The sequence below is a fragment of the Oncorhynchus kisutch genome, linkage group LG21, assembly GCF_002021735.2.
Source record: "Oncorhynchus kisutch isolate 150728-3 linkage group LG21, Okis_V2, whole genome shotgun sequence".
In the NCBI taxonomy this organism is placed as follows: Eukaryota; Metazoa; Chordata; class Actinopteri; order Salmoniformes; family Salmonidae; genus Oncorhynchus; species Oncorhynchus kisutch.
Genome location: NC_034194.2, coordinates 17257731 through 17285444, shown reverse-complemented (window position 1 = coordinate 17285444; position 27714 = coordinate 17257731). Strand labels below are relative to the sequence as shown.

Here is a 27714-nt window from a genome sequence, read left to right as displayed (position 1 = left end):
AGAAATTGTCGTTTTTATAGGTGGCTCCCATTTTGGCTGTAGTGTTTCGAAGCGTGTGGAAGAGAGCGCGTTCTTTGGTATTTTTCTCCGGTAAAGACAATAACGATTCTCCGTCTTAAATTTTATCGTTTATTTACGTATTAGGGTACCTAACGTTTGATTATAAACTTTGTTTGACAACGTTACTAATAAACTTTGTTTGGAAAAGTTTATTAGTAAAGTTAGGGATTCATTTTGTATGCATTTTGATGGAGGGAAATTGGGTGGATTATTGACTGATACACGCCAGCTAAATTGAGTTTATGGATATAAAGAATGACATTACTGACCAAAAGGACCACTTGTGATGTATCTGGGACCTTTTGGAGTGCCAACAGAAGAAGATCAAAGGTAAGGCATTTATTATATCGCTATTTCTGAGTTTTGTGGCGCACCTGCCTGGTTGAAATATGTTTTTCATGCTTTTGTATGCGGGACGCTGTCCTCAGATAATTGCATGGTGTGCTTTCGCCGTAAAGCCTTTTTGAAATCTGACACAGCGGCTGGATTAACAAGAAGTTAAGCTTTATTTTGGTGTATTACATTTGTGATTTTATAAAAGTTAAATATTTATAATTCTGTAGTTTGAATTTTGCGCCCTGCAATTTCACCGGATGTTGGCAAGGTGGGACGCGCTCACTTCCGCCCCACCTGCCCATAAGAAGTTAATGAAAGGGGTTGCAGTCTGCTGTGAATCGTTCATCCATGTATACGGGTAAGAGTCTAGCTACAGTTTCAGATATTATACGTTTCTAATTTTGTCAGAAACTTGTTTTCATTGCAAGTTATAGCTTACTGTTAGCTAGTTAGCTGATGTTAAGTGGCTGGCTCGCTAGTTAACATTACGTGTAGTAATATTACCTCAGAAATCCATTTGCATTGTTATAGCCTAATGTTAGCTAGCTAACCATGCACAAGCTCCACCACAATCTAGACCTTCACTTCCTGATCACAGGCCACACCAAGTCCCCCCCCGGAACAGACCAGTTTATCACTGGGGGAGAGTTCCCGGTCATCAGCACTATCTGCAGTGCCTCTAGTCACATGACTCTCTCCTAACACACGCCATACATTGCTGCTACTTTTTTTGTTTTGTATCCTGCTGCTCAGATACTTTACCCCTGATTGTATGCATACAACTTCCTCATCTATGACTGATATTGTTATTGATAATATCTGTGTATTATTTTGTTCTTTCTCTACTGGCATTGACACTTTTTGATATTGCTACTATGCAAGTAACCATTTGGCTGTACCGTTTACACCTTCTGCAGAGACCCATCCACTTAGCAATATGTGGCTGGTGGTTATAGCATTTCTTTCACATGACCCATCAATTTAGACAAGTGTCTGGTAAGCGTCATCTAATATTTATTTTTTAAATTATCTGGACACTTTGTTTACCTGGAATTTTTCCTTATTGTAGGCTACTACTTTTAGTCTTAATCTTTACTACACTACCTCACTGTTTAGCACATGACCTCACATGTGAATATTTAAAGGGATGGGTGGGGCTAAGGCTTCAGAGGGTGTGAACAATGCTGAATGGATGTAGACCAAAGGAGAGCTCTCCAGTGGGTGTACCAAAAATTTTCCAGGGCCATTTTCTCAAAAGTAGGGTTACAAGTTTATCAAAGCAGAATTACTTGATGTGTATGATATACCCGTTTGTAGCTCTGTGTCTCTGCTTTTATCCAATGTAAAAAAGAAAAATGAATTCTAATTTTGCTACATAAGACCGAATCAAGGTGGTCAGTCACATTTGACTACATCGTAAGTAAATCATTATTAGAATTAGGCAATGTAGCCCTATGGGACCATTTAAGATGAATAAAGTTCATATACAGTTTAGAGTGATTAACACAATGTTTAGCATATATTTTCTGTAATACACATGATTTCCAGTGTTCTTTTTGTGGTACTAGGGTTGATGATCACTAGACTTAATGCAGTATGTTGGATTAAACTAGAGCTGGGCCAATAAACCAAAAGTCATTCAAATCGACACCGACCTACATATCACAGGTTGAAATCGTTCATCATGATAAGTAGCCTATGGAGAAATGTGAAATAACAGGGTTTGTTAGGATGGGTGATTGTTAATGCGACAATTGATGGATACAACAACAAACAAAAAAATAAGTAACAGTAGTGGCGCAGCCTCCCGAGTGGCGCAGTGGTCTAAGACACTGCATCACAGTGCTAGCTGTACCACTAGAGATTCTGGGTTCGAGTCCAGGCTCTGTCGCAGCCGGCCGCAACCGGGAGACCCTTGGGGCGGCGCACATTTGGCCCAGCATCGTCCGGGTTAGCGGAAGGTTTGGCCGGCAGGGACGTCCTTGTCCCATCGCGCACTAGTGACTCCTGTGGTGGGCCGGGTGCAGCGCACACTGACACGGTCACCGGGTGAAACGGTGTTTCCTTCGACACATTGGTGCGGCTGGCTTCCGGGTTAAGCGGGCATTGTGTCAAGAAGCAGTGCGGCATGGTTGGGTTGTGTTTCGGAGGACGCACGGCTCTCGACCTTCGCCTCTCCCAAATCCGTACGGGAATTGCAACGATGGAACAAGACTTGGATACCATGAAATTGGGGAGAAAAATAAGTTATTTTAAATTTATTTTTAAACAGTGGTGCACATTAAATGTTATTTATCGCATCAATTCAGGCAATTTATCACAATATGGATTTTTGTTCAAATCGCCCAGTTCTACATTGACCTCATATCTGGTTATAGTGATTGGTAAACACGGACTATTGTATTCTGTATTCTGTGAAACACTGCACTTCTATAGAAGCTGACAGTCACTGCCTTATGTTTTGACTTCCTATAAGCCTATTGGGTTGATGTTCAGAGTTCAGTTGCCTACTGATTAAAATAAAAAGCCAGTTAGACATGTTCTCTTCTTCTGTGCTGGAGGCGTCTCCCTATTGCAACTTGTAATAAAACCCATTCCATATTTGATTGACTATCTGCAACTGCACTTCGCTTTTGTTCTCCTGGAAATTCCTAATACAGGCTAGATCTGTTCATTTGCATGCAAGTTGTAGCCTACCTAGCTACATTAACAGTGCACTGCAAAACTAGTCCAAAATAGCAGGAAAACAAAATGTTGATAATAAACCCATCTAACAACAGAACGGTATCCGGTATCACTTCCCTTTTAGCGTGTGTGAATGAGCAAACTGAAAGGAGTGGTCTCACAGGAATACAAAAGGGACTTTAAAAACACGACCGTTCAAGAAGGAGCACCACTTCAACGACAAAAGTTTAGCTTCTTTGAATTCTTATAACGCACAAGAACCCGGAGCATTAACATGAAGAATACAGATTTGGAATCTAATTTGTGTTCATACAGAATCGTGTACTACCAGTTTCTCATTTGTAGCGTTGTACATGGGGTGCTCCTTGATCAGAATGCATCATTATTTGTGATGTGAGGTGGCGAGGAGGAGGGAGGGAACCTCTTTGGACTACATGATAACAGGGATGGTAATTAGGGTGTTTTATGAAACAGATTGAGCCTTGCTGCTTTTGATGTGAGCTAGAACTAGAGGAAGATCCATCGTGCTGAAAGAGGAGTCGCTGTGTTTACAGTGCATTTAAGCACTTGTTCAGAGGAGAGCGAAACAATGAAAGATGGGAAAACAGGGGCAAGCTCTTTATACACCCGCCCACTACAACTAACAGTAGTGCCCACTAATGTAAGGATGTACTAGTAAACAACGCCAGACAGGTGTAGGACAACACGCCCACTCTAATGTAAGGATGTACTAACTAACCAAAGCCGGGCAGAGCTAGGACAACAATACACCTGACCTGCAGAAAAACAACGCACCTCGCCCACCTGTCCATCAGCTCAACGTTGAGTATTCATGTCTGTGTCGTGCACACTATAATACGATTATTTACTAACGTCATTCCTCTTAGGGGAATTTTCACTGCGATTTCAAGCATCAGCAATACTGAAGAGCCCACTCAGCTAATATGGAAGAGGCTTCTCCCTTGGCAGGTCAGTGGACCCTGACCATCACACTCTCCCCAGAGAGAACGCTATCCTAAACACAGGAGAGGAGCAGGAACAGGTAAACATACAGGACCAATACAAAGGCCTCCCTCATCATTCGAGTGGGTCTAATCTAAATCTGTAGACAGGCATCAGATTCAGTGCTGACCTGTTGAGAGGTTAAACCTACCTTGCATAATGTCCTACTCGTCTATTTATGATGGATGAATTTACTGATTGATGCTCTTTTTTATCAAGCTAGCAGCGAAGCATCTACAATGAGTGCACATTAGATCTACGGTCAGTGTGCCCTGTAGTCGCTGAGTGACACAGCAAAACCAAGCATTTGCATTGACATGGCAGACAAGCTACAGTAGGCTTAGACAGACTGACTAAAACAGGTGAGGAGAAGTGCTGCCTGGGGTCAACTGATATGCTGTGGCTATGCAGCTAGTCCATAAGACAGCAGACTGGAGGCATATCCATCAAGCAAATCAATTAGAAGAGGTTATGCGAGGGTAACAGAAGAATTACCTTTCTTTGATCTATTCTCTACCGTCAACCAGATTACCATTTGTCTAGCAGATTAGCATTTTTTTTTTTATAAACCCCAACCAATGACTCAGTCTGGCATCTGCCCACCATGACAATTCAGCATCCAACACAAAGAGACAAAAACGCTCCAAAAACGCTTATTTTATTTGTGATGTGGGATGAAATTAGAAGTTTGTACAGTGATCGAGAGCTAATTAAACAAACGTTGTTGTTGTTGTTTTTTGTTTTTTTTAAATCAGCTCCTCTTTCTGTGCAAATGAAAACAGGAGGGATTTCCAAAGGGACTGGCAGGCAGGAGGCTATGTAATTACCGCAGATCTCCCTCTCAGCCTTCCTCTGTGGCTGTGCTGTTCTGTTCTTCCACACACACACACCACACACACGCACACACACACACACACACACACACACACACACACACCACCCCCCTCTAGGGTTGGGAAATGGGGAGACCTCTTCAAAAGACGTCACTCCAAATATCGCGATATCCGATATAATCATGTTCGAAATAAAACGTTTCAAACATGCTTTATAATTCATGAACCTACGGTGGCAATACATATGGTAAGTGATTTCAATGGGGCTTTTGACATTGACTGTTTTATAGTGTTCAATCCAACTTTTACATTTAAAAATAAAAACATTGCATTTTCATCATAATCTGCATTTCCTGCGCTTTGTTATCATTTCGGTATTTCTGTATTTTATTAGGATCCCCATTAGTGGTTGCTAAAGCAGTAACTACTCTTCCTGGGGTCCACACAAAACATAAAATAATACAGAACATTAATAAATTAGAACAGCTCAAGGACAGAACTACAATGTAGAAAATAGTAAAAAATAAAGAAAAACCCTGGAATGAGTAGGTGTGTTCAAACTTTTGACTGGCACTGTATATTGTCAATGTCATCATATAAATCGGCCTCGGCCTGAACCGAACATGCACACACGCCTTGCTAGTCTCCAACTACGCAGAGGAATGCAACTCTGTCCAAAGGAAGAAATCAGAGGCTTTTCATAGACATACAGTGGGGAGAACAAGTATTTGATAACCTGAAAAATTGGCATTGTTTCCTACTTACAAAGCATGTAGAACATAAAAAATCCAGAAAATCACATTGTATGATTAAGTAATTAATTTGCATTTTATTGCATGACATAGGTATTTGATACATCAGAAAAGCAGAACTTAATATTTGGTACAGAAACCTTTGTTTGCAATTACAGAGATCATACGTTTCCTGTAGTTCTTGACCAGGTTTCCACACACTGCAGCAGGGATTTTGGCTCACTTCTCCATACAGACCTTCTCCAGATCCTTCAGGTTTCGGGGCTGTTGCTGGGCAATATGGACTTTCAGCTCCCTCCAAAGATTTTCTATTGGGTTCAGGTCTGGAGACTGACTAGGCCACTCCAGGACCTTGAGATGTTTCTTACGGAGGCACTCCTTAGTTGCCCTGGCTGTGTGTTTCGGGTCGTTGTCATGCTGGAAGACCTAGCCACGACCCATCTTCAATGCTCTTACTGAGGGAAGGAGGTTGTTGGCCGAGATCTTACGATACATGGCCCCATCCATCCTCTCCTCAATACAGTGCAGTCGTCCTGTCCCCTTTGCAGAAAAGCATCCCCAAAGAATGATGTTTCCACCTCCATGATTCACAGTTGGGATGGAGTTCTTGGGGTTGTACTCATCCTTCTTCCTCCAAACACGGCGAGTGGAGTTTAGACCAAAAAGCTTTATTTTTGTCTCATCAGACCACATGACCTTCTCCCATTCCTCTTCTGGATCATCCAGATGGTCATTGGCAAACTTCAGACGGGCCTGGACATGCGCTGGCTTGAGCAGGGGGACCTTGCGTGCGCTGGAGGATTTTAATCCATGACGGCGTAGTGTGTTACTAATGGTTTTCTTTGTGACTGTGGTCCCAGCTCTCATCAGGTCATTGACCAGGTCCTGCCGTGTAGTTCTGGGCTGATCCCTCACCTTCCTCATGATCATTGATGCCCCACGAGGTGAGATCTTGCATGGAGCCCCAGACTGAGGGTGATTGACCGTCATCTTGAACTTCTTCCATTTTCAAAAAATTGTGCCAAAAGTTGTAGCCTTCTAACCAAGCTGCTTGCCTATTGTCCTATTGTCCTGTAGCCCATCCCAGCCTTGGGCAGGTCTACAATTTTATCCCTGATGTCCTTACACTCTCTCTGGTCTTGGCCATTGTGGAGAGGTTGGAGTCAGGTAATGAGTGGAGGTAATGAGTGGAGAACAGGAGGGCTTCTTAAAGAAAAACTAACAGGTCTGTGAGAGCCGGAATTCTTACTGGTTGGTAGGTGATCAAATACTTATGTCATGCAATAAAATGCAAATTAATTACTTAAAAATTATACCATGTGATTTTCTGGATTTTTGTTTAGAGTCCGTCTCTCACAGTTGAAGTGTACCCATGATAAAAATTACAGACCTCTACATGCTTTGTTAGTAGGAGAACCTGCAAAATCAGCAGTGTATCAAATACTTGTTCTCCCCACTGTATATACAAGAATGTAGGCTAGTTCACCCATTATAGACACTACACAAAGCAATGCACCATTCTTTGTCTATGCAGGTGTTTGTCTGCGTCTCATACATAATACTGAGACTAGGCTGAAAATCACCACAATATGTGCAGTAAGGGCCTATTGGATTTCCTCCTCATTCACAATGGGTGTGACATCACAGCGAGCACAGTATTGTCCTTGCAATAGCCCTCTAACTAACCCACTTTCAGAAATCAATTCCCAAGGACAGGGGGAGAATGATCTCCCTGGCTACGATGATTATCACCTTTTTAAAAAGCCCTTAAAATGTTCCATCGCAACGATGTGGATCTAATGAGAACAAAAAGGGGGCAGTAACCGACATTATCTCCCAGCACTGATCAAATACCTGTCCTATATTAATCCCAGCACTGGCTCTCTCTCCCTTTGAGTGACAAGAAGATGGAGAAACCAGACTCCGGTACTCAGATCTGTGGAACTTTAGTTAGAGGTCCGGGATGAATTGGACACGTTTCTTTTTTGCCATAATCGAAGGTAGACATGTACACAAAGCTGAAAACTAGTTGGCAAGGGTTTCCCTTCAGGTTCAGGGCAATTCCACGAAACGGAATTATACTTTGACCCAGATTTTTCTCTTTAAAAAGTATGCCAAACAAAAACCATTGATTTCAAAAGTTTAACATATGCACAACTACTTTGAACAATTTACACAGACAATTAAAAAAAACACATTTACTAGAAAACTGCAAATGTAAAGTTTGAAAGCTATGATCCCTTATTGTGTAGATGAAGGGGAGGAGATGGGTTAAAGCTGTTTTTTTTATCCTCGAGACAACACGGATTGTGTGCGTTCCATTCAGAGGGTGACAGAGGGAAACAGCTCTGACACACACACACCAGGGGTCTTTTCACAGTCCCCAAATCCAGAACAAATTCAAGAAAGCATACAGAAAAATATAGAGCCCTTATTGCATGGAACTTCCTTCCATCTCATATTGCTCAAATAAACAGCAAACCTGGTTTCAAAAAACAGATAAAGCAACACCTCACGGCACAACGCCTCTCTATTTGACCTAAATAGTTTGTGTGTATGCATTGATATGTAGGCTACGTGTGTCTTTAAAAAAAATGGATGTAGTTCTGTCCTTGAGCAGTTCTTGTTTATTGATGTCCTGTATTATGTTTGTCGTGTCTTTGACTATGCCGGATTAAGTGATGATGGGATTTTATTGAATAGCATTTCTCGGTAATTAATATTACCTGATTGAGCTAATCATTTAAATGTAATTAACTAGAAAGTTGGGGCAGCATGAAATAATATTTATAGAGCAGTTATCTTCCGAATAAACTCTTAAAAGACCTAGTAATATTTTACATCAATAGCAGTCAATATTAATTATCACCTGATTTCAGTCTCATCTGAAAGTTGTAAATTCTTGGTTATCTTCACAAACCCTGGCTAACAAGTTGAGCATTACAAAATTGGGTTTAATTATTTATTCATTAAATACCTAACTAAATCACATAGAATTACATATACACAAAATGAATCATACCTTGATTACAAATTACGTCATGAAGGAAAACGTCCCTAGTGGACGGAACAGATATGACAGCTGGTTACACAAAGGAAAGGGGGCTGGGTTTGAGTGAAAGAGCGGGAAGACTGAAGAACAAAGGGAGAAGCGATGTCTCTATCGGGCTGTAGGCAACTACTCTATCGTGAATGCTGAATCTTATGCATTCTAAATTACCACCCATTTGGAAAAGGAAAATGCAATAAATATTTACTCGGTTGGTGGTAGATGGAAGGCCGTGTTGCCCAACAGAGTCCTTTGAAGAATGTCTCTGGTGGTAAATTGGAAACGTTGTAGTAACATTGTTGTGTGGTAGAAGGGATACTCAGTCTGTTCTTTCCTAGCCCACGTTTGCAGCTGCTGTTGCCAACTCAACGGCTAGGAGGTATCACTTCTGTAGTGAATAAGAGTTCAAAGTTCATACTATTCGCAACCAAAGCGCACGCTGAGGTTGGCTTCGTTCTGTAGTTATTATCTGAACCCTTCTGACATCGGATCGTCATCCTAATGTACCCGGAACAGAACATTATATTGTCGTCAAGGCTTTATATAGGAAGGGAGAGGAGGATGTGTTTCATAGTTTATAACCAATGTCTCCCGTGGGCGGGCCACTGAGTCAGGCCTAATTCACTCATGAAAACTAAATTCTCACATTTTAAAAGCGAAAATCACATTTCACCCCATCACGAATAATTTCATATTCAAACATTTAAATTGCACAACAATTCCATGTGAATCTGATAACTATAATGTGTAGACTTTCCACTGTACCGTTTATGTCAGCCTATCATTGATGAGAATGTCTCAGATGACAACCGAACTGACATCATATTCATTAAGTACCAATGCATATGTTCAACTGGTTGGATTACCAAAATATGGTTCATTTCCCCCCACCGGCTGATGTTCCCAGAATCTCTGTTTAACAAAGGCTATTCAAGAGTCCCTCTGTAGAGTCAAGAGAGAGGGAAGGGAGAAAGGTATTTATGGAGGGGGAGGTAATAAACCTTACCCACAGGCCAACGTCATGACAGTTTCATGTTTTGTGTGGACCCTAGGAAGAGTAGCTGCTGCTTTTGCAATAGCTAATGGTGATCCTAATAAAATACCATTACCGAAAGTCAATATTAGGAAGGTGTTCTTAAATGTTTTATACACTCAGTGTATGTTTTCAGTAACCCAAAATATTTTATTTTCAACTGTTTGAAGCTGGTGTACAAAACGAAAGAAAAAGACTCAAAAACAAAACATTAGAACGGGAAGCATAGAAATAGTGCACATAGAACAGCTCTACCGCTTCTTAGACTTGCTTTCAATGAGAATCTATCATTCACAGTTCTATATGAATTTGGTCAGGTCGCCCAAAAACCTATATTGAAGCTTTAACTGGAAGAGAGAGCAAGAGAAGAGACAGTGGCAGAGAGAGTGAGGGGTTGTCTAGATTGGTGGTCAAAGCAAGACTTTGAAAACAAACGACAGAAGAGAAAAAAAACAGTTAAAAGCAGAACATGACTGTATGCCAGTGGAAGGGAGGACAGTAGCAGGTGACCCAACTGTGGTGTGTGACTACTATCATTTCCCATTGTAGCCAATTCAATTGCAGTAATTCCGTTACCGATTTAGTAACAGAATTGCACGTTTTAATCACTTCATAATTCCTATCAGTTCAAATAAATGGGTGGGTTTACTTTTACTTGTTACAAAGTAGAAAGTAGAAAAATGTCTTAAAGATGTGGGTTTTTGGTAACAGAACTACAAGGCACAAGGCAATGTTTCTTAACCTTACAGAAGGCAAATAATGTATCCAAAACTAAATAGAAGTGTTGATATTAGTTGGTAGGGTCTTTACGCCAACATTGTGTTTTGATGTACTTTTAATACTACCAGAAAAAGTCCTGAAAGGTATGTTATCTAAGACCCCCTTTCCATCCGGTTGACCAGAAATCAAAGCCTTGGCTTATTCCACATTTGTAGGAGGGAAAATGTTTGAAAAATGTATATATATACACCTTAATTTATGAACTTCATATGTTGGCGCTCATGGGTCCTCTTACATGGAAATGCCCTTCAATAGATTCAAGTGGAATAGAATCTGCTCAATGGCTGACATCAATGGCAGTGAAGTTGACCGCCGCTTGGTGCTCAGACAACACAGCACAATGAGCCACTGTATCCATTTCAGCATTCCCCATGGAGGTCACCACTGTTACGGCAGCTTGTCATTAACCCAACGTGCAGACTGGAGAGGCAAGCAATGAGTCCCCCCTCCCTCCTGCATATAGATGATGGCAAATCATTGACTGCTGTGCAAAGATCTGGGAGTTAACGACCCTGTTTGCTGGAGGCGTCCTATTGAGTAATCTGCAACTGGAGGCATGTGTGTAGTGCTGAAGTCCCCAGGGAGGACTGGCAAATTACAGGACAACAAATCCAATAGTGAAACAAAAGCATTAATGAAATCCTCCCTGGGGAGGACGACGTCTAGCTAACAGGTGTAGTGATGGGAGAGGTGGCGGTGTGGGTGGAACACTGGGCACTGGCAACGAAGTGGGTCTTTGGCACAAGGGTGACAGATGGCCAAACAGCACACACACTGTGTGGGGGAGCCAATGTGGCCTCCCCTGGGATGGCATGGGCACACAGCTGAAAAGTGTGAGGCAGAGTTGGGTTACAGATGTTTGCCCTGCGCCCTAAAAGAAAGCAAAGAGGTGGCGGCTGGCCAGCGGGCTGATTTGGCTGTGGTCGATGATGGCATCTTTTACACATGGGAAAGTGCTGGACCGGCGGGATTGAGTTACGCAGGAGCACGCCTACTCAGAGGCCATCTGCACACTGACACTACTACACTCCCTTCTCTCACCATCATCAAAAGACTTGTATTACCAATTTGATAATGCACTTAACAGTGGTAATAAAGCTTCTGTCTAAACCCAAATTGTAACACTCAAAACATATTGGGTCTTTTTACTCCACCAAAACAATTGTCTCCAGTGTTGTGATATCGAGCCATCACCCACTGAGATAGAAAACTGGATCTATGTAAAAGGACCAACAAATGTATTGGATTTTCTTACACCAAATTACAGCAGCTCTTGCATTTCAGAAGTATCACAGAAAAATAATACATTAAACATTTACGATGATCAACCTTGCAAAACGAGATTCTTCAAAAACACTGCTGAGGAAATACTATAAGTGTTTCATCCAAAGTCAAAGAAGAAATGCAAAGCCGATTCCGGAGTCAAGCAACACAAACATCATGAAAAATGAATGGCATTTTAAACCTGACATGCATTCAGGCTACTAGGATATCATAACTTATTTTTAAGGCAGCGAAGTGAATGAAATGTTGCTTCTGCTAACGCGCGATTACGCCACTTCCATGAAGCGACATACATGCCTTGCCGCCGTGGCCATGCGTGGTGTAAATCTGTGAGCTTCTCATTGGCTTTCCAGTAAATCTCAGGCTGCTACCCACCTGCGTTACATGAGATGAATTGGTCAGGAAATCAATAAGCCATTGGTCCTTTAAGTGTGTTCTGTCACTGCGACGTGTGGCCAGAGAGATGCTTGATACCAGGTAGGCGAAGAAGAACCATTGTGATTGGCTGATGGATCCAAGACTCACCTTCTCAGACCATTATTTCACAACAGGTGAACCACATTGAATATTGTCAGCAGCTATTAAAAGGCACTGCGGACACAGCTTTCAGAAGGTCACGGACATTCTTCCATTGAACGTTGCTTTGGGACAAGAGTCATCCAGCTCTCATCTGCAGAGCATAGTAGAGACTACATTGTCGTAAAGAACAAGTCCTTTCTCCGATTGTTTGACTGGTGTCGGAAATATGTTGTCTTGAAACTGAGCAGCAACAATATGGCGTGTAGGGTTAAATAATTTGCTCTGACGATGGAAGTCTATCTTGCTTATATCACACATCCTGTGGTCACTCGAAATTGTGGCAAATGGCTGATTTTGAGCATTAGGCCTCCAATAACGTGATAGGTAGTTAACAGTGTTAAACAATACCAGATTATCCTACTGAGGAACACCATATCAAACACAAATCAATAGAAACTGATTGCTGATGAAATTCAACAGGAAAATCAATAAACTCGCAGTTCTGGAAGCTCCTGTTATTAATTGGATAAAAGAGCCGCTGGATTATAGGTATTGACAACATAAACATGCTATCGTGAAGGGAAAAAAAAAGGATTTAGCAATTTATGATCACTTTCATTATGTGAGGAGAGCTGTCCTGGCAAAAACTACAGCCGGAACAATACCAATATCACGATACTCGTTAGTATCTTTGAAAGGAAACAAAACACAAAGCGGAGTTAAATTCTCTAGGAAAACAGCCCTAATGTTGGAAACAAACATCATTATGTTGTCATCCAGAGTCACATTTCTTTGTTTTCCAAGCTACAGCACACAACAATGTACATAGAGCAGGTTTTTAAAGAGTTTGGTCTGGTTTCTGTTTTCATATTTGCCATGACATTTCTTTTGTGATACTGGTATCGTCAGAGCCCTGGCAAAAAAAAAAAAAAAAACATTAATTGAAAGGTGTTAGTACACACGTCTTCAAAACAAGGTCCGGTCAGGACTATTTAATTGAAGAGGGGAGCGTTCTGTTCACTTCAAACTGTTCTTTTGATTTTTATTCATTATTGGGAACAGTGGAATCTGGTTTGACCTAGCTTCTTGACACAAGGCAAACTAATGAAGACCTTGTGAAAAGCCAATTGATTTTCTTCCCTCCTCCCCTCGATATGGAAGCAGTTAGGCAAAGCCATCCATAATTTCCTTAACAGGCTGTAGATCATGATTAAAGAGCAGAGGCCCAACATTATTCAAATCTGTTGGCCTGTAAGTGCGGTTTGTTGAATGAATAGTCACAGCACAGCACGGTCTGTGAAGGTGATCCAATCTGCACTGTTGGCATTCAGATCTGATGGACTGGATACAAAGTCTATATAGACTTTGTCACATGGGCAACTCCTTTCGCCACGCGATATCACATGTCAAATTTCTCAGCCGTGGTGACTGGCCACCATGTCAACCTTTAGACCTGTGTAAGATAGAGGTCAACCGGGAACAGCTCTTAGGGACAATTATTGACCAATCAGTGCCTCAGTCAGGGGTGGGGCAAGTAATCAATACGGTCCACAACACATCAGTGTCAGTATTCATTTGCCTGCTTGATGACCTCACAAGTCATTATGACACCCAAACAGAGGGGTAAATGCGTGGATGTCTAGGTTCTAGGATTGTACCTTAGCACTGTCAGTATCAATAGAGATTGGAGAGGGAGCCAACATCCTCATCTAACAGAAGAGCCACAGTACCACGGATCTTCCTTAACCACATAAACAGTAAAGAGTTTCCAGTTGTATCCATTAGTGTGCAGTAGAGCAGTATTTCTTCCTACACTGCAGAACAGAGTGCTCATCTTTCCTCTTGGCTGCTTGTTTACTAAGCCAGTCTTTGAGATTCTGTCCACAAGGTATTTGGTTCTCCTCTGTCAATGGGAGTGCAGCCAGTCCCCTGCAGTATACCTTTCTCCACTCTTTTATAGCAGGAATAAAAATGAAATGTGCATTCTGAGCATAAAAAGTGAGCAGGGCGGGGATGGAAAAAAAAGAAAAAGAAAGACAGGCACCTGCAGATGCTTGAGGGCTTCAATTACTGCCTCTATGGTGCCACAGGTCAACAGGGGGCCTTTGGCTCAGGCCTGGACCGGATCAGCCCTGTCCAGCTCAGTCTGAATGAGGCCGGGGCTTGACTCTGGGCAGGGTTGTGGTCCGACATGAGAAGGTGAGATTGTATGGGGGCCGGGGGCAGGAATGAAGAGCTTTTACAAATAAAGCAGGCGCCCAGAGGGTTATGGCCTGGCTGAGAGAAAAAGCGCAAGGCAGTGGTGAGTTTCTCTCCTTTACCTCTTCTTTCCCCTACCTCCCATGTCTTATTTACGAGTGGAAAAATACGAAGATGCTGGCTAAATTATTTAGCGTGTGTACTCGGCTTTCCTTTCCCAGGAAATGAATGTGGTGCACCGCGTACACTGCCAAAACTACTAACCTGGGCAGGGTCCATAAAGGTCCATGAAAATACAACCACCACAATGCAACACACACAATTCAATCTCAGAAACAAAATAGTGGATACTGCTGCTGCATTTGGACAAAATGGGCCCAATCTGTCAATATATATTTTTTTTAATTGTCCACTTTAAAAAGAGCATCAATCCAAACCCCTGAAAACATTCAGTGTCGTCTGCATCAGGCTAAATGGCCCAAACATTAAATGTCCCAGAACTGCACGTTACGTTACATAATTGCCCTTAAGACATAATATCAACAACCAAAAAATGGGACCTCACAAAATGAGAGCCATTATTAAAATATGCCTGGTTACTTAAATCCCCAAAGATAAACAATTTGTCGGAAGAGGCAAAACAATACCATGTAGAGCTGTGAAGATGTCATTCACCATGCCGGTGTTAAAACAAGGTCAGGTACGTGACAAGCCTAACAATAAACAGGGTTTAATGTTAGTGATGACCTGGTGGCAGATAGAGGGTTATAGTTGCCAGAGTAAACTGCTCCAAGCACTTGTACTCTGCCTCTGCTGTAGTCTGTATTCAGCAGTATAGTGGATAGTTGACAGAGGGGAAAAACCCAGCCTATGGCCAAAAGCAGAGGAATGACGGCTCCTGCTCCACCACATTGGGCATCGTCCGTCATCATAATAGTACTCAGGGCAGTGGTGGATGAGGAGGAGGACAGTCTGCTGCACTGTTGGGCCATTAATTAGACTGAGGATGGAGGTACTAATCCGTTAACTACAGGTCGTTATTGCACTGCATTTCATCATTAAAAGGGCAATTCTGCCACTTTTCAACCTAAAATGAATTATCACCAGCAACCTACCAGTGTGTACATGAAGTGGAGCAGGTCGAGAGTTAAGTTCCTTGGTGTCTGCATCACCAACGAACTATCATGGTCCAAACCCACCAAGACAGTCGTGAAGAGGGCACGACAACACCTCAGGAGGTGAAAAGATTTGGCATGGGTCCCCAGATCCTCAAAAAGATAGAGCTGCACCATCGGTTGCATCACCACCTGGTATGGCCACTGCTTGGCATCTGACCGTAAGGCACTACAGAGGGTATTGCGTACGGCCAAGCTTCCTGCCATCCAGGACCTATATACTAGGGGCTGTCAGAGGAAGGCCCAAAAACTTGGCACGGGCTCCAGTCACCAGAGTCATAGACTGTTCGCTCTGCTACCGCACGGCAAGAGATACCAGAGCGCCAAGTCTAGGACCAAAAGGCTCCTTAACAGCTTCTAAGACTGCTGAACAATTAATCAGATGGCCATCCAGACTATTTACATGGACCCCTCCCCCTATGCAGTGACTTTACAAATGACCTGGAGTAACCTGTACCCCCGCACATTGACTCGGTACCGGTACCCCCTGTATATAGCCTTGTTACTGGTATGTCATTTTCTTGTGTTACTTTTTGATTTAGATAATACATTTTTGTTCACTTTAGTTTATTTAGTTAATATTTTCTAAACACTATTTATTGAACGGCATTGTTGGTTACGGGCTTGCAAGTAAGCATTCCATGATAATGTCTACACTGGTTGTATTCGGTGCATGTGACAAATAAAACTTGATTCAATTTGATTACATATGTGAAAACAGCAAGTTCTAATGGTCTGTGGTTACAAAGACAGCAAAAATAAATACATTTAAAAATACGTTTCTGTGACGTCACAGGGTAGGATTAAAAGTAAGAAAAACCTGCAATGACTAACTAGCCAGAGGGAAGGTCTTTTTTTATTATTGCTCCCCACGTCACCACCACCTTGAAAATCACCGTTCTTAAAATTATTTTTACTTCTGATATAACTTTTTACTTCATTTATTTCTATGAAACGTGCCGATTTCTCATATGTAGACACTGGTATTGTGCTGGAGATAATGAAAATGATGTTGAAAAGTGGTGGAATTGACACCACGGTGGTGACACGCATCTCTGCGTGCCTGGCAGACATTTCAGCTTGGATGTCGGCCCACCACCTCAAGCTCAACCTAGACAAAACCAAGCTGCTCTTCCTCCCGGGAAAGGCCTGCCCGCTCCAAGACCTCTCTGTCACGGTTGACAATCCACAGTGCCCCCTACCTAAGTGCAAAGTACCTTGGCGTGACCCTGGACAGCCTGTCGTTCTCTACAAACATCAAATCTGTGACTCGATCCTGCAGGTTCACACTCTACAAGACCCATCCGTATCCATTGTGCGTCTATTACCAGATTGCCAGCAAAATTAGTAATAGCTAAATATGCTAACGAGCACAAACAAAACTAAATTAATTGCAAAGACAAGCAATCCAGCTCAAAGTTATCAGGGCATAAAATTAACACCTGCCACCCGCCAAATGCGGGTAAATTTCGGCATTGGCGTGTAAGAATGTCTAATTCACCTGTCACTATGGAGGGTGGTCACAATCAGGGCTCTACAGTGTGAGCATTTCATAAATAGTCAACTCAAGTAAGGGCAGAAGCGCAAGTTGAGATTCATAGCAAAATAAATGCTGCAGTAGATGTTTTCAAAGTATTTCTGCGGCTTCGTTTCATGTCTGATAATACACAAAGAAACTGAATACTGATGTTATAGCTATCCCACTGAGCGGGGTGCTGAAAGACTCATTTTTTAGAAGCAATGCACACAGGCATAAGTTTTACTCGAAAGTCTACTAAAGTGAGACTTTGTCCTTGTGTTTCTTGGCTATTTGCATATTTTTTTTTTCACAAGCTAGGTTTCTTTTCAATGTTTGAGTTTGCTTCCACTGCTAGCAAAAAGAGACATTGTAGTAAGATTATAAAAGGCACACGCAAACAGGTGGCCCTGTTACCAAGAAAACCTTACATTTAAAAAATAAATACAATTAATAATTTAAACCTTTATTTTAACTAGGCAAGTCAGTTACGAATAAATTCATATTACAATGACGGCCTACCCTGGACGACGCTGGGCCAATTTTCAGCTGCCCTATGGGACTCCCAATCACGGCTGGATAAGATACAGCCTGGATTCCACGCCTCTTGCACTGAGATACAGTGCCTTAGACCACAGCGCCACTCTGGAGCACCAATGAGGATTTATTTTTGTATTTATATTTTGGTTCAAAGACATATCAAGGCTTCACTACAGACCCGGGTTCGATCCCGGGCTGTCTCGCAGTCGGCTGCGACCGGGAGACCCATGAGACGGTGTACAATTTACCCAGCATCGTCCGGGTTAAGGGAGGGGTTGGCCCGGCCGAGATGTCCTTGGCCCATCGCGCTCAAGCGCCTCCTTGTGGGGGCCGGGCGCATGTACACTGACTTCGGTCGCCAGTTGTACAGTGTTACCTCTGACACATTGGTGCGGCTGGCTTCCGGGTTAAGCGAGCAGTGTGTCAAGAAGCAGTGGCTGGTATACAAAAAAGTTAGTTTTAGGCCCTGAAAGTCATGTTTGGTGAGTTTGGAAATCTACAAGCAGAAATGAACAAAGCTGTCAAAGCAAAGGGTGGCTACTTTGAAGAAAATATCAAATATATTTAGTATATTTGTTTAACACTTTTTTGGTTACTACATGATTCCATGTGTTATTTCAGTTTTGATGTCTTCACCATTATTCTACAATGTAGAAAATAGTAAAAATAAAGAAAAACCCTGCAATGAGTAGGTGTCCAAACTTTTGACTGGTACTGCACCGCAGTCAGACTGGCCTGCCCTCATGCATGCATCCTCGAGTGAGATACAGGTAACTGCCAAAATAAATGCGTAAATGTGGAATAAAGTATATTGAAAGCAGGTGCTTCCACACAGGTGTGGTTCCAGAGTTAATGAAGCAATTAACATCTCATCATGTATAAAAATGTCCAGTTGCCCATTATTTTAGCTACCATGACTGGAAGAAGAGATCTCAGTGACTTTGAAAGAGGGGTCTCAAAGTAGCATAAGGGTTTTAAAGGACGTGTGTGTGTGTGTGTGTGTCTCAGTCACCAGATCAACCCAATTGAACACTTATGGGAGATTCTGGAACAGAGTCCGAAACAGCATTTTCCACCACGATTAACAAAACACCAAATGATGGAATTTCTCGTGGAGGAATGGTGTCGCATCCCTCCGATACAGTTACAGACACTTGTAGAATCTATACCAAGACGCAGTTCTGAAGCTGTTCTGGCAGTCCATGGTGGCCCACTTTATCTGGGTGTTTCCTTTATTTTGGCAGTTCGGTATGCAAAGGCTGCTGGAGAGATCTATTCAAATAAGGGGACATTTGTACTGTGAAAGTGACTCACTCTTCCGTCTTACCCTCTCAGCCCTGGCTTGACAGTATTGTCCGTCCCGATTACCAACATACCTCCGCCTCAAAAATTATTCCCATTTTAATCCTACTGACAGACTATGCATGAGAAGACATGGTGGCCCTGGAATAACCTGTGGGTCTTGTACTCCATCTATCTTTTCAGTAATGCAATAACTTTGTGAAACATAAAACACAGATTGAAAACCAATGATCTGTGTGATTGGGAATCTGAGTACCAGTCTGCCAACTACAATACTGAACACTAGAGGGGTTCAATTAAAAGGATTGTTGTCCTATACAACGTATAATATCTTACCATAATAATGAAATAGAAAGCAATGTCTTTATAGTCTAGAGTCATCTTAAGCAGACATTAAACAGCTATGATTCTGTTGATGAATTGCAGCGAAGCAAAGACAAATCGCACAGAATCCTAGCCACACAGGTAGGCAGGAAGGCAGCAGTACGTGGAAGGAGGCAGAACAGGACGGGACACTAGAAGATGAATTGGAGCTGAATGCCATCATTGATCCTTAGCCCAGCCTCTCTCGGTGTGAAGAAAACAGAGTGGAACCCCACTCAGAGGGGGAAATTAGAAAGGTCATTAATATTAGCTGGTCATTGGGCCCATAAATTATGGTTTACTTGAAGCAATATGAGGAAATCGATCTCCCGGCCATGGTATACATTACAGGGTATACAAAGGGAATGGCAATAAAGCAAGTGTTACGCTCCTCGGACTACCAATAACCTAGGCTCTAACAGCAACTAAACACCACAGCACTCAAGTGGAGCCAACGGTATCACTCAAGGTCTATAGCAGGGAAGAAGTTCAACCGTGCCTGACATCCCTCCTGCATAAACTTCCGCCCTAACTGCATTGTTAATTTACAGACGAAGTACAAGATACCAGACCAGGTCAACTGGTGATCCCTTTGATCTCTCCTGAGTTAAGTAATGTTCAAAAAAAAACTAAAAGCAGATTTACCTGTGGAATAATCACCAAGGCTCTCTAAAATAGGATGAATTTCTTCCTCTAGGGCAATTCAAAAGGCTGACTGAGGGCCTCCTGAAAAATGTGTTTGTTTTCTATGGCTGTGTTTTGCTTTCCGTATATTGAAGTGCATAGTGTAGGCCTATATTGATGTGTATACAGGGCTCATCTGTAAAATAGCCATTGGTCTCAGCATGACTCCCTGTCAAAAAGGTTCAATAAAATATCAAGATTGCATCTGTATAAATTGAGATTCTTTTCAAAAGGTCACGAGTCAATGGCGCAGAAGGTCTTTATTGGCATTCAGTAAATAAAAGCTACTGTACAAAGAACCTTTTAACTCAAGAAATATTCCAGCTTGGAGACATCAATTTCCCTTTCCCAAAGCAATTAAGACTGAAGGTCAGGATGTCTCACTGTGGTCGCCAACACCTCCCTACTGGGACTGTTTGTCTCTCCCTTGGTGCTGATCAATTGGATTAGGTCTCTGTTCTGCTTTACAGGCGAGAGTCATCCTTAGTGTCAGTCAGGTGGTGGGGGCTGGTGGCTTGGGAGCTTCCCCTTAGTGGTGTAAAAGCACAGAGATTCTAAAAAGCAGAGGCGCAACATCGCCAGACTTCCGGGAACGCTTGTGAAACAGACCAAGCAGACCAGGCTGGGGTTTGAGGAGTCAGTGAGAGAATTTTTCCTTAGTTGTTAATTTTCTTGAAATCTAAAAGGCATAACCTAGATTCGAGCCAATGTCTGAAGTAGTTATAATCTGGGATTTCCTTTGGAGAAGCAGTTTCTTCATACTGTACTGTCTCTGGTAGAAGTGTGTTAGAGCTCTGGGCCTCAATGGCGTAGTAGTGTGTAGTGGAGCTGCAGTGGCCCACCAGTCCTGGCCTCCTTATCAATCAGTCCTTCAATCACTCAGTTCTTAGAGGCATGGGATCACTGGGCTATTGGACTGGTGGTCAGCTTGATGAAAGAGCGACAGGGCCTCTTAAGGCCGGTGATCACTGATATGCACACACACACGCACACAGACACAGAGGGATATGTGCGCTCACAGTATATGATTACACTGTGACGTAGTCTTCTGCTCATAAGCCCCATAAAACCATCATAGCTGCCAATACTGGCTTTTAACTCTATCCTAGCTACATCCTAGCACTAGGAAGGCTTGTTCCTGGGGTTAAGATATAAGACGACACGAACATGATCAGGTAGCCTAACATTCACATATTATGAAACAAAATAACTACAACCTTATAGCCTAGCATTCGTATATTGACCTGCCAGAGGACATAGCCTACATTCTTCTATAGCCTACATTTATCTGAGCATACCTCTGCGATACTCAAAGGTAATGGCCACCTACATAGTAACCTCCTGTGAAGAGGTTTCAGGCTCCATCAGTGTATAGACTATCCACAGGCATAAACAACACTGTGCCCCCTGTGAGACGCAGCGGGATTGGCTGGCAGAAAGGGACAGCTATTAAAGCCATTACACAATTAGACTGAGCACCTGGAGGGCCTCCACGTCGGTAATTCTATAGCCGTCTACAGATAATGGAGGGCAATACAGATCCGTTTCAAACGCATCTTCCCGGCATCCTTTGTAAGAGGTAAATGAACAAAAGAATGGCTAGGAGTACAGAATCGAACAATACTCTACAAAGATATACAGGTCGTTTTGGATTAAAAAGCTGTTAACTTCCCCACTAGGTTGTCTGTCATGAAAGTAAAAGTGAGGAAGAGAGGCTACTGGGATTATCAGAATGTTACAGAGGTAGGTCAGGAAGGGAAGGCGATTTCGCTAAGTGTCATGTCGTCCATGGTGTGCAAAAATAATTCAACTGGATCTTGGGGGGATAGAGAGAGAGACAGAGAGGGAGAGAGAGACCGAGAGAGAGAGAAACAGAGAGAGAGAGAGACAGAGAGAGAAAGAAACCGAGAGAGAGAAAGACAGAGAGAGAGAGAGACCGAGAGAGAGACCCGAGAGAGAGAGAGAGAGAGAGAGAGAGACTGAAAGAGAGGACTGCCTCATCCTTCCTTCCTAGACAGCCAAGGCGACTCGAGACCTTTAACAAACCCACAGTTTCTAATCCCTGGCTGCTGAGCCAGCTGGCCCTCTCCTCTCCGCATGCAGGAGGGACGGGACGAAAGCCTGACAGGGTTATTAACCGATTGCCCTTCAAGATACCAAGTGAATACTGATAAGCGGGTCAGCCCTACAGAGCTGCAGCCCAGGCACTAATTTGCATCTAATTTCCAAATGCTTACTAGCTCCACCCAATGTTGACCTGCCCAGTAGACTGAGGAAAGCTCAGGCAGCACACACCACACCACACACAGGAAGAGAGTGACATGCGAATCAGCAATAAGAGGATGCTGTGTGTGGTGCTGTGAACTGTGCTGTAATTAGCCCACAGTTGCAATGGTAAAGATGACCATAAACTATTCACCCAGTAAGGGTCTTTGTCAAACAGTCAGGCTTTTGTTCCTATGGCAATGTTTTGTTTCTATCCTGTACCTGTAGAGGTTTGTTGGGTGGGATGTGTGTAGGCTACTACTAACTACAGTAATGACTGGGGATATAAACAGAGATTGCTCTACTGTCTCTGACACACACACACACACACACACACACACACACACACACACACACAAAGACAAAGACAGCAGAGAATGTTTTTTTTCTTTCTAATTTGTACGATGATTCATAGTGGAACCTTGGTACCAGGATGAAAGGGGAACAGGCAGGTGATTGTGTAAGAAGGGAACTCGAGCACAAAACTAGTTCCAAAGAATGTACAGAAAATTTTCCCATTAAAAATAAAAATGACTAACCTTGCCCAAAACAAACTACACAAAGCATCCCTGCTGGTTATTTGGTTGTGCAATGTTTTCATAGTAGGCTTAAACCAGCACATCCCTCCCCCTAACAAACAGACACACTCCTTAGGCTCTCCTTAGGAGAAACATTATGTGTTTCTAAGCCCAAGGCTGGGACCTGAGCCGAGGACTCTCAAAGGCAGCTTTGCAACCATAAACATGGCAAATTTTGATTGACTGCTAAAGAATCTGCCACCACTGCAATTTCCTCTAAATCACCTTATGCCTTCTGAATAATTTGATCCCATCAAGTTGTGTACTTTGTCAGCAGAGAAGCTGTACCACAGGAAGCTGATAGTCGACATGAGGAGAACCAAAACCAAATGCCGCCAGACTAGGCAAATAACATGCTGAAGTGACAAACCAGCCAAGCAAGTGGTGAGTTGTATGTCTTTTGGATTCATAACTAAACACCCATTAACACTTTCTATTTTTAGTGGTTTCCGAGTATGGTGGCTGTACAAAAACAGACACTGGCCCTCTGAATGGGAATAATTCGTACCCATTTACTAGTCATCATTTCTAACACTATCATTCATAGTATGGAAGTGTCTATAATTCGTTGGTTAATTCAATGTTCAAAAACAGGACTGTCTGGAGGCTTAGACCCACGTAATTAGGCTACACAGTATACGAACACTAACAAAGTGCCATCCAAAATTATCATCCAATCAATTGGACTACTGTGGTTTGTCTACAGCAGAGATGGGCAACCGGCGAACCACGGTGCCCCTTTTGTAGGCCCGTGGATCAATTCCACCACCCCTCAAAAAAAATAACAAAAAAATAAATAACATGTATATATAATTTTTTAGGAAGTCTGTCAGGGTCTCAACTTACTGTCAAGAGTTAGAATAGTAGAATACACAATGTGCAATATTCTACATTTGGTTGTGCATGAGCAGTTGTCTTGTCAGCTAACATTTTTTTGATTGTTAAATGAGTCTAGCGGCCAGCTATCTAAACATGTAATCAAGCCATAACTGGCTGAGATAATGGATGGGCTGAACATGCCGAGAGATAAGTTCGGATTGGTCTGCCACGTTGCATGCTTCTGTCTATAACATGAGCTGCTCAGTATGTGCAGATAATCCTTGCTACCACAGCTTTTTTTTAAAGATATAATGCTAGCCATGGAGAAGTATTACTACTGCTCTCAACAACATTGCTGCCCTGAATTTAGCAGGCGCTATCGACAAAGATCAGTGGGAAAACGTTGTGATGGACTACTTTCTGCACACGGTCAGTGACTTGACACAACGCGTGCCAAACATGCTGTACAAACAAAACGCTGTAAATGGGTTCAGTCTGCTGTGAGGTGTTCATCCATGTAAGAGTCTAGCTACATTTTCAGATATTATATTTTTCAAAATATGTCAGAAAGTTGTTTTCGATGCAAGTTCAAGTGTACTGTTGGCTAGCTAGCAAGCGTTACAGGTATGATCTGTGTAGTAGCTAATATTATTTATACCTCAAAGTAATTTGCATTGCTAGTTATAGCCTAACCCTAGCTAACATTAAACCTAGATGGTTAGCTTTAGCTACCTGCAGATTCATTCTACAGCATTTCATGCATGGTGGCTAGCTATGACAATCAGTTTGTATTGCTAGTAGTATGGTTTGGGATTATGAGTCATTGTTTAGCTAGCTAGCTACAGGTCTAAACAAAAGACTCCACTTTGCCAGACGATTACATGACCCAGGTGTGTCTGGGGGATTATAATTGTATTCATGAACATGTGTACATATCTAGACAATAGTGGCCCATCCACTTAGCTAGATGTGGCTGGGGGGGGGGGGGTATATCATTTATTTCACGTAACCCATCAATTTAGACAAGTGTGTCTGGTATAGGTGTGCCAACATGACCGTATTCGTAATCGTATCTGTAAATTGAAATTTGATAGATCATACTGGTGATCATAAAAAACACAAGTGTTTTAGTATGCCTAATTAGATGTTGGCTAAATACTATACCTCCCTGCACATTCTCACTGCAAAAAAAAAATGCAGATTAGGAGCAGTGCATGGTATGCTTTCGCCGTAAAGCCTTTTTGAAATCGGACACTATGGTGGGATTAACAAGAAGTTTATATTTAAAAATGGTGTATAATACTTGTATGTTTGAGGAATTATAATTATGAGATTTCTGTTGTTTGAATTTGGCGCCCTGCACTTTCACTGGCTGTTGAAAAATCGATCCCGTTAACGGGATTTCCGCCATAAGAAGTTTTAAAAGAGATGGGTGGGGCTAAGGCTTAAGAGGGTGTGAACAATGCTTAATGGTTGAAGAGATCTCCAGTAGCTGTACCAAAACATTCCAGGGCCATTTTCTCAAAGGTGGGATAACAAGTTTGTCAACTTTCAAAGCAGAATTACTTTCCCATTGTTCCTCAACTGCAGGGTATGATATACCATTTGGTAGCTCTGAGTCTCTACTTTTATCCAATGTAAAAAGCACAATTTCAAAGTTTGCTACATAAGACCGAATCGAGGAGGTCAGTCACATTAAAAACTGCAAACATTTCTTTCCACCCGATGGCAAAATGTGTAGAATTACAGGAAATTAACTAAAGGGGTCCCCAAAACGCTAGGTGTGTATGGATGTAGGTATGCAGACCCATGTGCCACTGCGGCCCCTCAATGAGTTCCGATATTTTGTGGCCCCCACCCCCATCAAAGTTGCCCATCCCAGGTCTACAGGATGCACTCTCAATCTGGGTGATAATGAAGAGTATGGGATTACGTGTATATAAATACAGGACATATGCGTGTATATAAATACAGGACAGATATCTGGGTACAAAGTTAATTAGTTCAAAGTTCAATAGACACAAACCACTAGCTGAAAATATTATGCCTGTGCTGTAGTGTCGTATGGGCCTAACTATAGTAAACCGCGTGTCATTTAAGAGGAACTTGCCGATTAGGCAAAACACTACAGCAAACACCGTATGGGAAGCGAAACTAATTACACAAACCCAAAGCAGCCATACTCATTCTAGTAGATAATAAAACACACATACATCTCACCTCTTTAATTTTTTCTCGTCTCTCTTTGGTTTCCGGATCGGAGGGCTCGTGCCCTGTTGCTCCGGGTGGCCGGACATATTCAATGACTGGTAGGTTATCGTCATCTTTCCCACCTTTACCGAGACCTTCCTTCAAAACTTTGTCCTTCTCGTTCTGTATATCTTGCTTTATCTCGTCTGGTCGTTTCTGAAGAGTGTCTTTGGCTTCAACCAAAGCCTTTTCGTGGTCCTTTCTAATCTTGGCTAATATCTTTTCGTCGGTCCCAACTGCGATATTTGAATCACTATCCGTACCTTTTCGAGTGTTGGTTTCTACCGCGGACGAGTGGAAGAAAACTCCGCTGAGCAGCTTCGACGAATCCGGTAGGAAAAAAATAGCACCGAAACAAAGCGTAATAAAAGCGCTAAAAACTAATAGCAAAATGAATTTCTCTGTCAGTCTGAAAGACGTCGGGCTGGAAGACTTCCTACTCGGGGTAGCTGTAAAAGGCAATAGAGTTGCTACTGGCATTTTCCTTGTCGTTCAAGAAACTAAAACAAATGAATTCAATTCTAAAATCGGCTTACGTCGCACACAGTCTTAGCTTCCGTACAATACTATTAGCTATCCATTTCCCATATGTATATCAGATAAATTAATAATTTAGTATTTCGCAAAAGTTACTATTGAGCAGCGCGCTGCTGTTTCAACTGCCCATACTGAGAAAACATCTGCAAAAACTCTTCGCTCAGAGCAGAACGGAAGGAATGGCAGCTATGCGCAATTGACAGCTCTTCTTGTCCAATCGCTTTGGTCTGCGCGTACAGTTAGCGAAATACAATTGTGGGCGTGTTGTTCGGACCCGAATGTGACAGTGACACTCTTGTTTTGATGTCTTGTTCAAACTTAATGGTCACTCATAAATAAAAGACACATGCAGTGATCTTAATGATATCACATAATACAAAGTGGTCATAAGAAACGGTTCTAGAGTAGAGGTAGTCAAGTCAGTCAATCACATCTCGGATGGATCTCGTAGTCGCACGGATTGTCTACTCCGGGTGTGTAGCGCGTGGACATTCCACATCGGCTCATGCGTTTGTCATGTGGCTTTGCGCGTGGCTGAATCGGACTTGTTGTATAATGAAATAAAATAAATACAATCGCATACAAATAGTTTTTGGAATGTTAGGCTACAGAATATAGAACAAAATACATGAGAAGCAGGATCCGTGTATGTCAAATAGATGTATTTTTTTTGTCATTGTAATAATTTTTGCTCGCTGATATTGCCGTTTATTATGTCAACAGAGAGAGAGAGACTGAATGTAAACTAAACAAATAACAGCCTGCCAACACTTGTAATGAAAAAATAAACCACCTATAGATTTTTTTTTGCATGGCTACAATATCAGACTGCATTTATGCATTTATATTGCACACTTCAAATCAAATGTATTTGTCACATACACATGGTTAGCAGATGTTAATGTGAGTGTAGCGAAATGCTTGTGCTTCTAGTTCCAACAATGCAATAATAACCAACGAGTAATCTAACCTAACAATTCCAAAACTACTACCTTATACACACAAGTGTAAAGGGATAAAGACTATGTACATAAAGATATATGAATGAGTGATGGTACAGAACGGCATAGGTAAGATGCAGTAGATGGTATCGAGTACAGTATATACATATGAGATGAGTAATGTAGGGTATGTAAACAAAGTGGCATAGTTT

The 27714-nt window shown here is 42.2% G+C and overlaps 1 protein-coding gene across 1 annotated transcript in view; it reads right to left on the bottom strand.

The window, feature by feature from the left end:
• Positions 1 to 26793, bottom strand: part of man1a1 (mannosidase, alpha, class 1A, member 1) — a 158132-nt gene extending 131339 nt beyond the window's left edge. The window contains exon 1 of the mRNA XM_020455609.2: positions 25995 to 26793. Within this exon, the coding sequence (XP_020311198.1) occupies positions 25995 to 26504 (510 nt within the window). The 5' untranslated portion in view covers positions 26505 to 26793. The remainder of the gene's footprint in view (positions 1 to 25994) is intronic.
• Between the last annotated feature and the right edge of the window lie 921 nt (positions 26794 to 27714).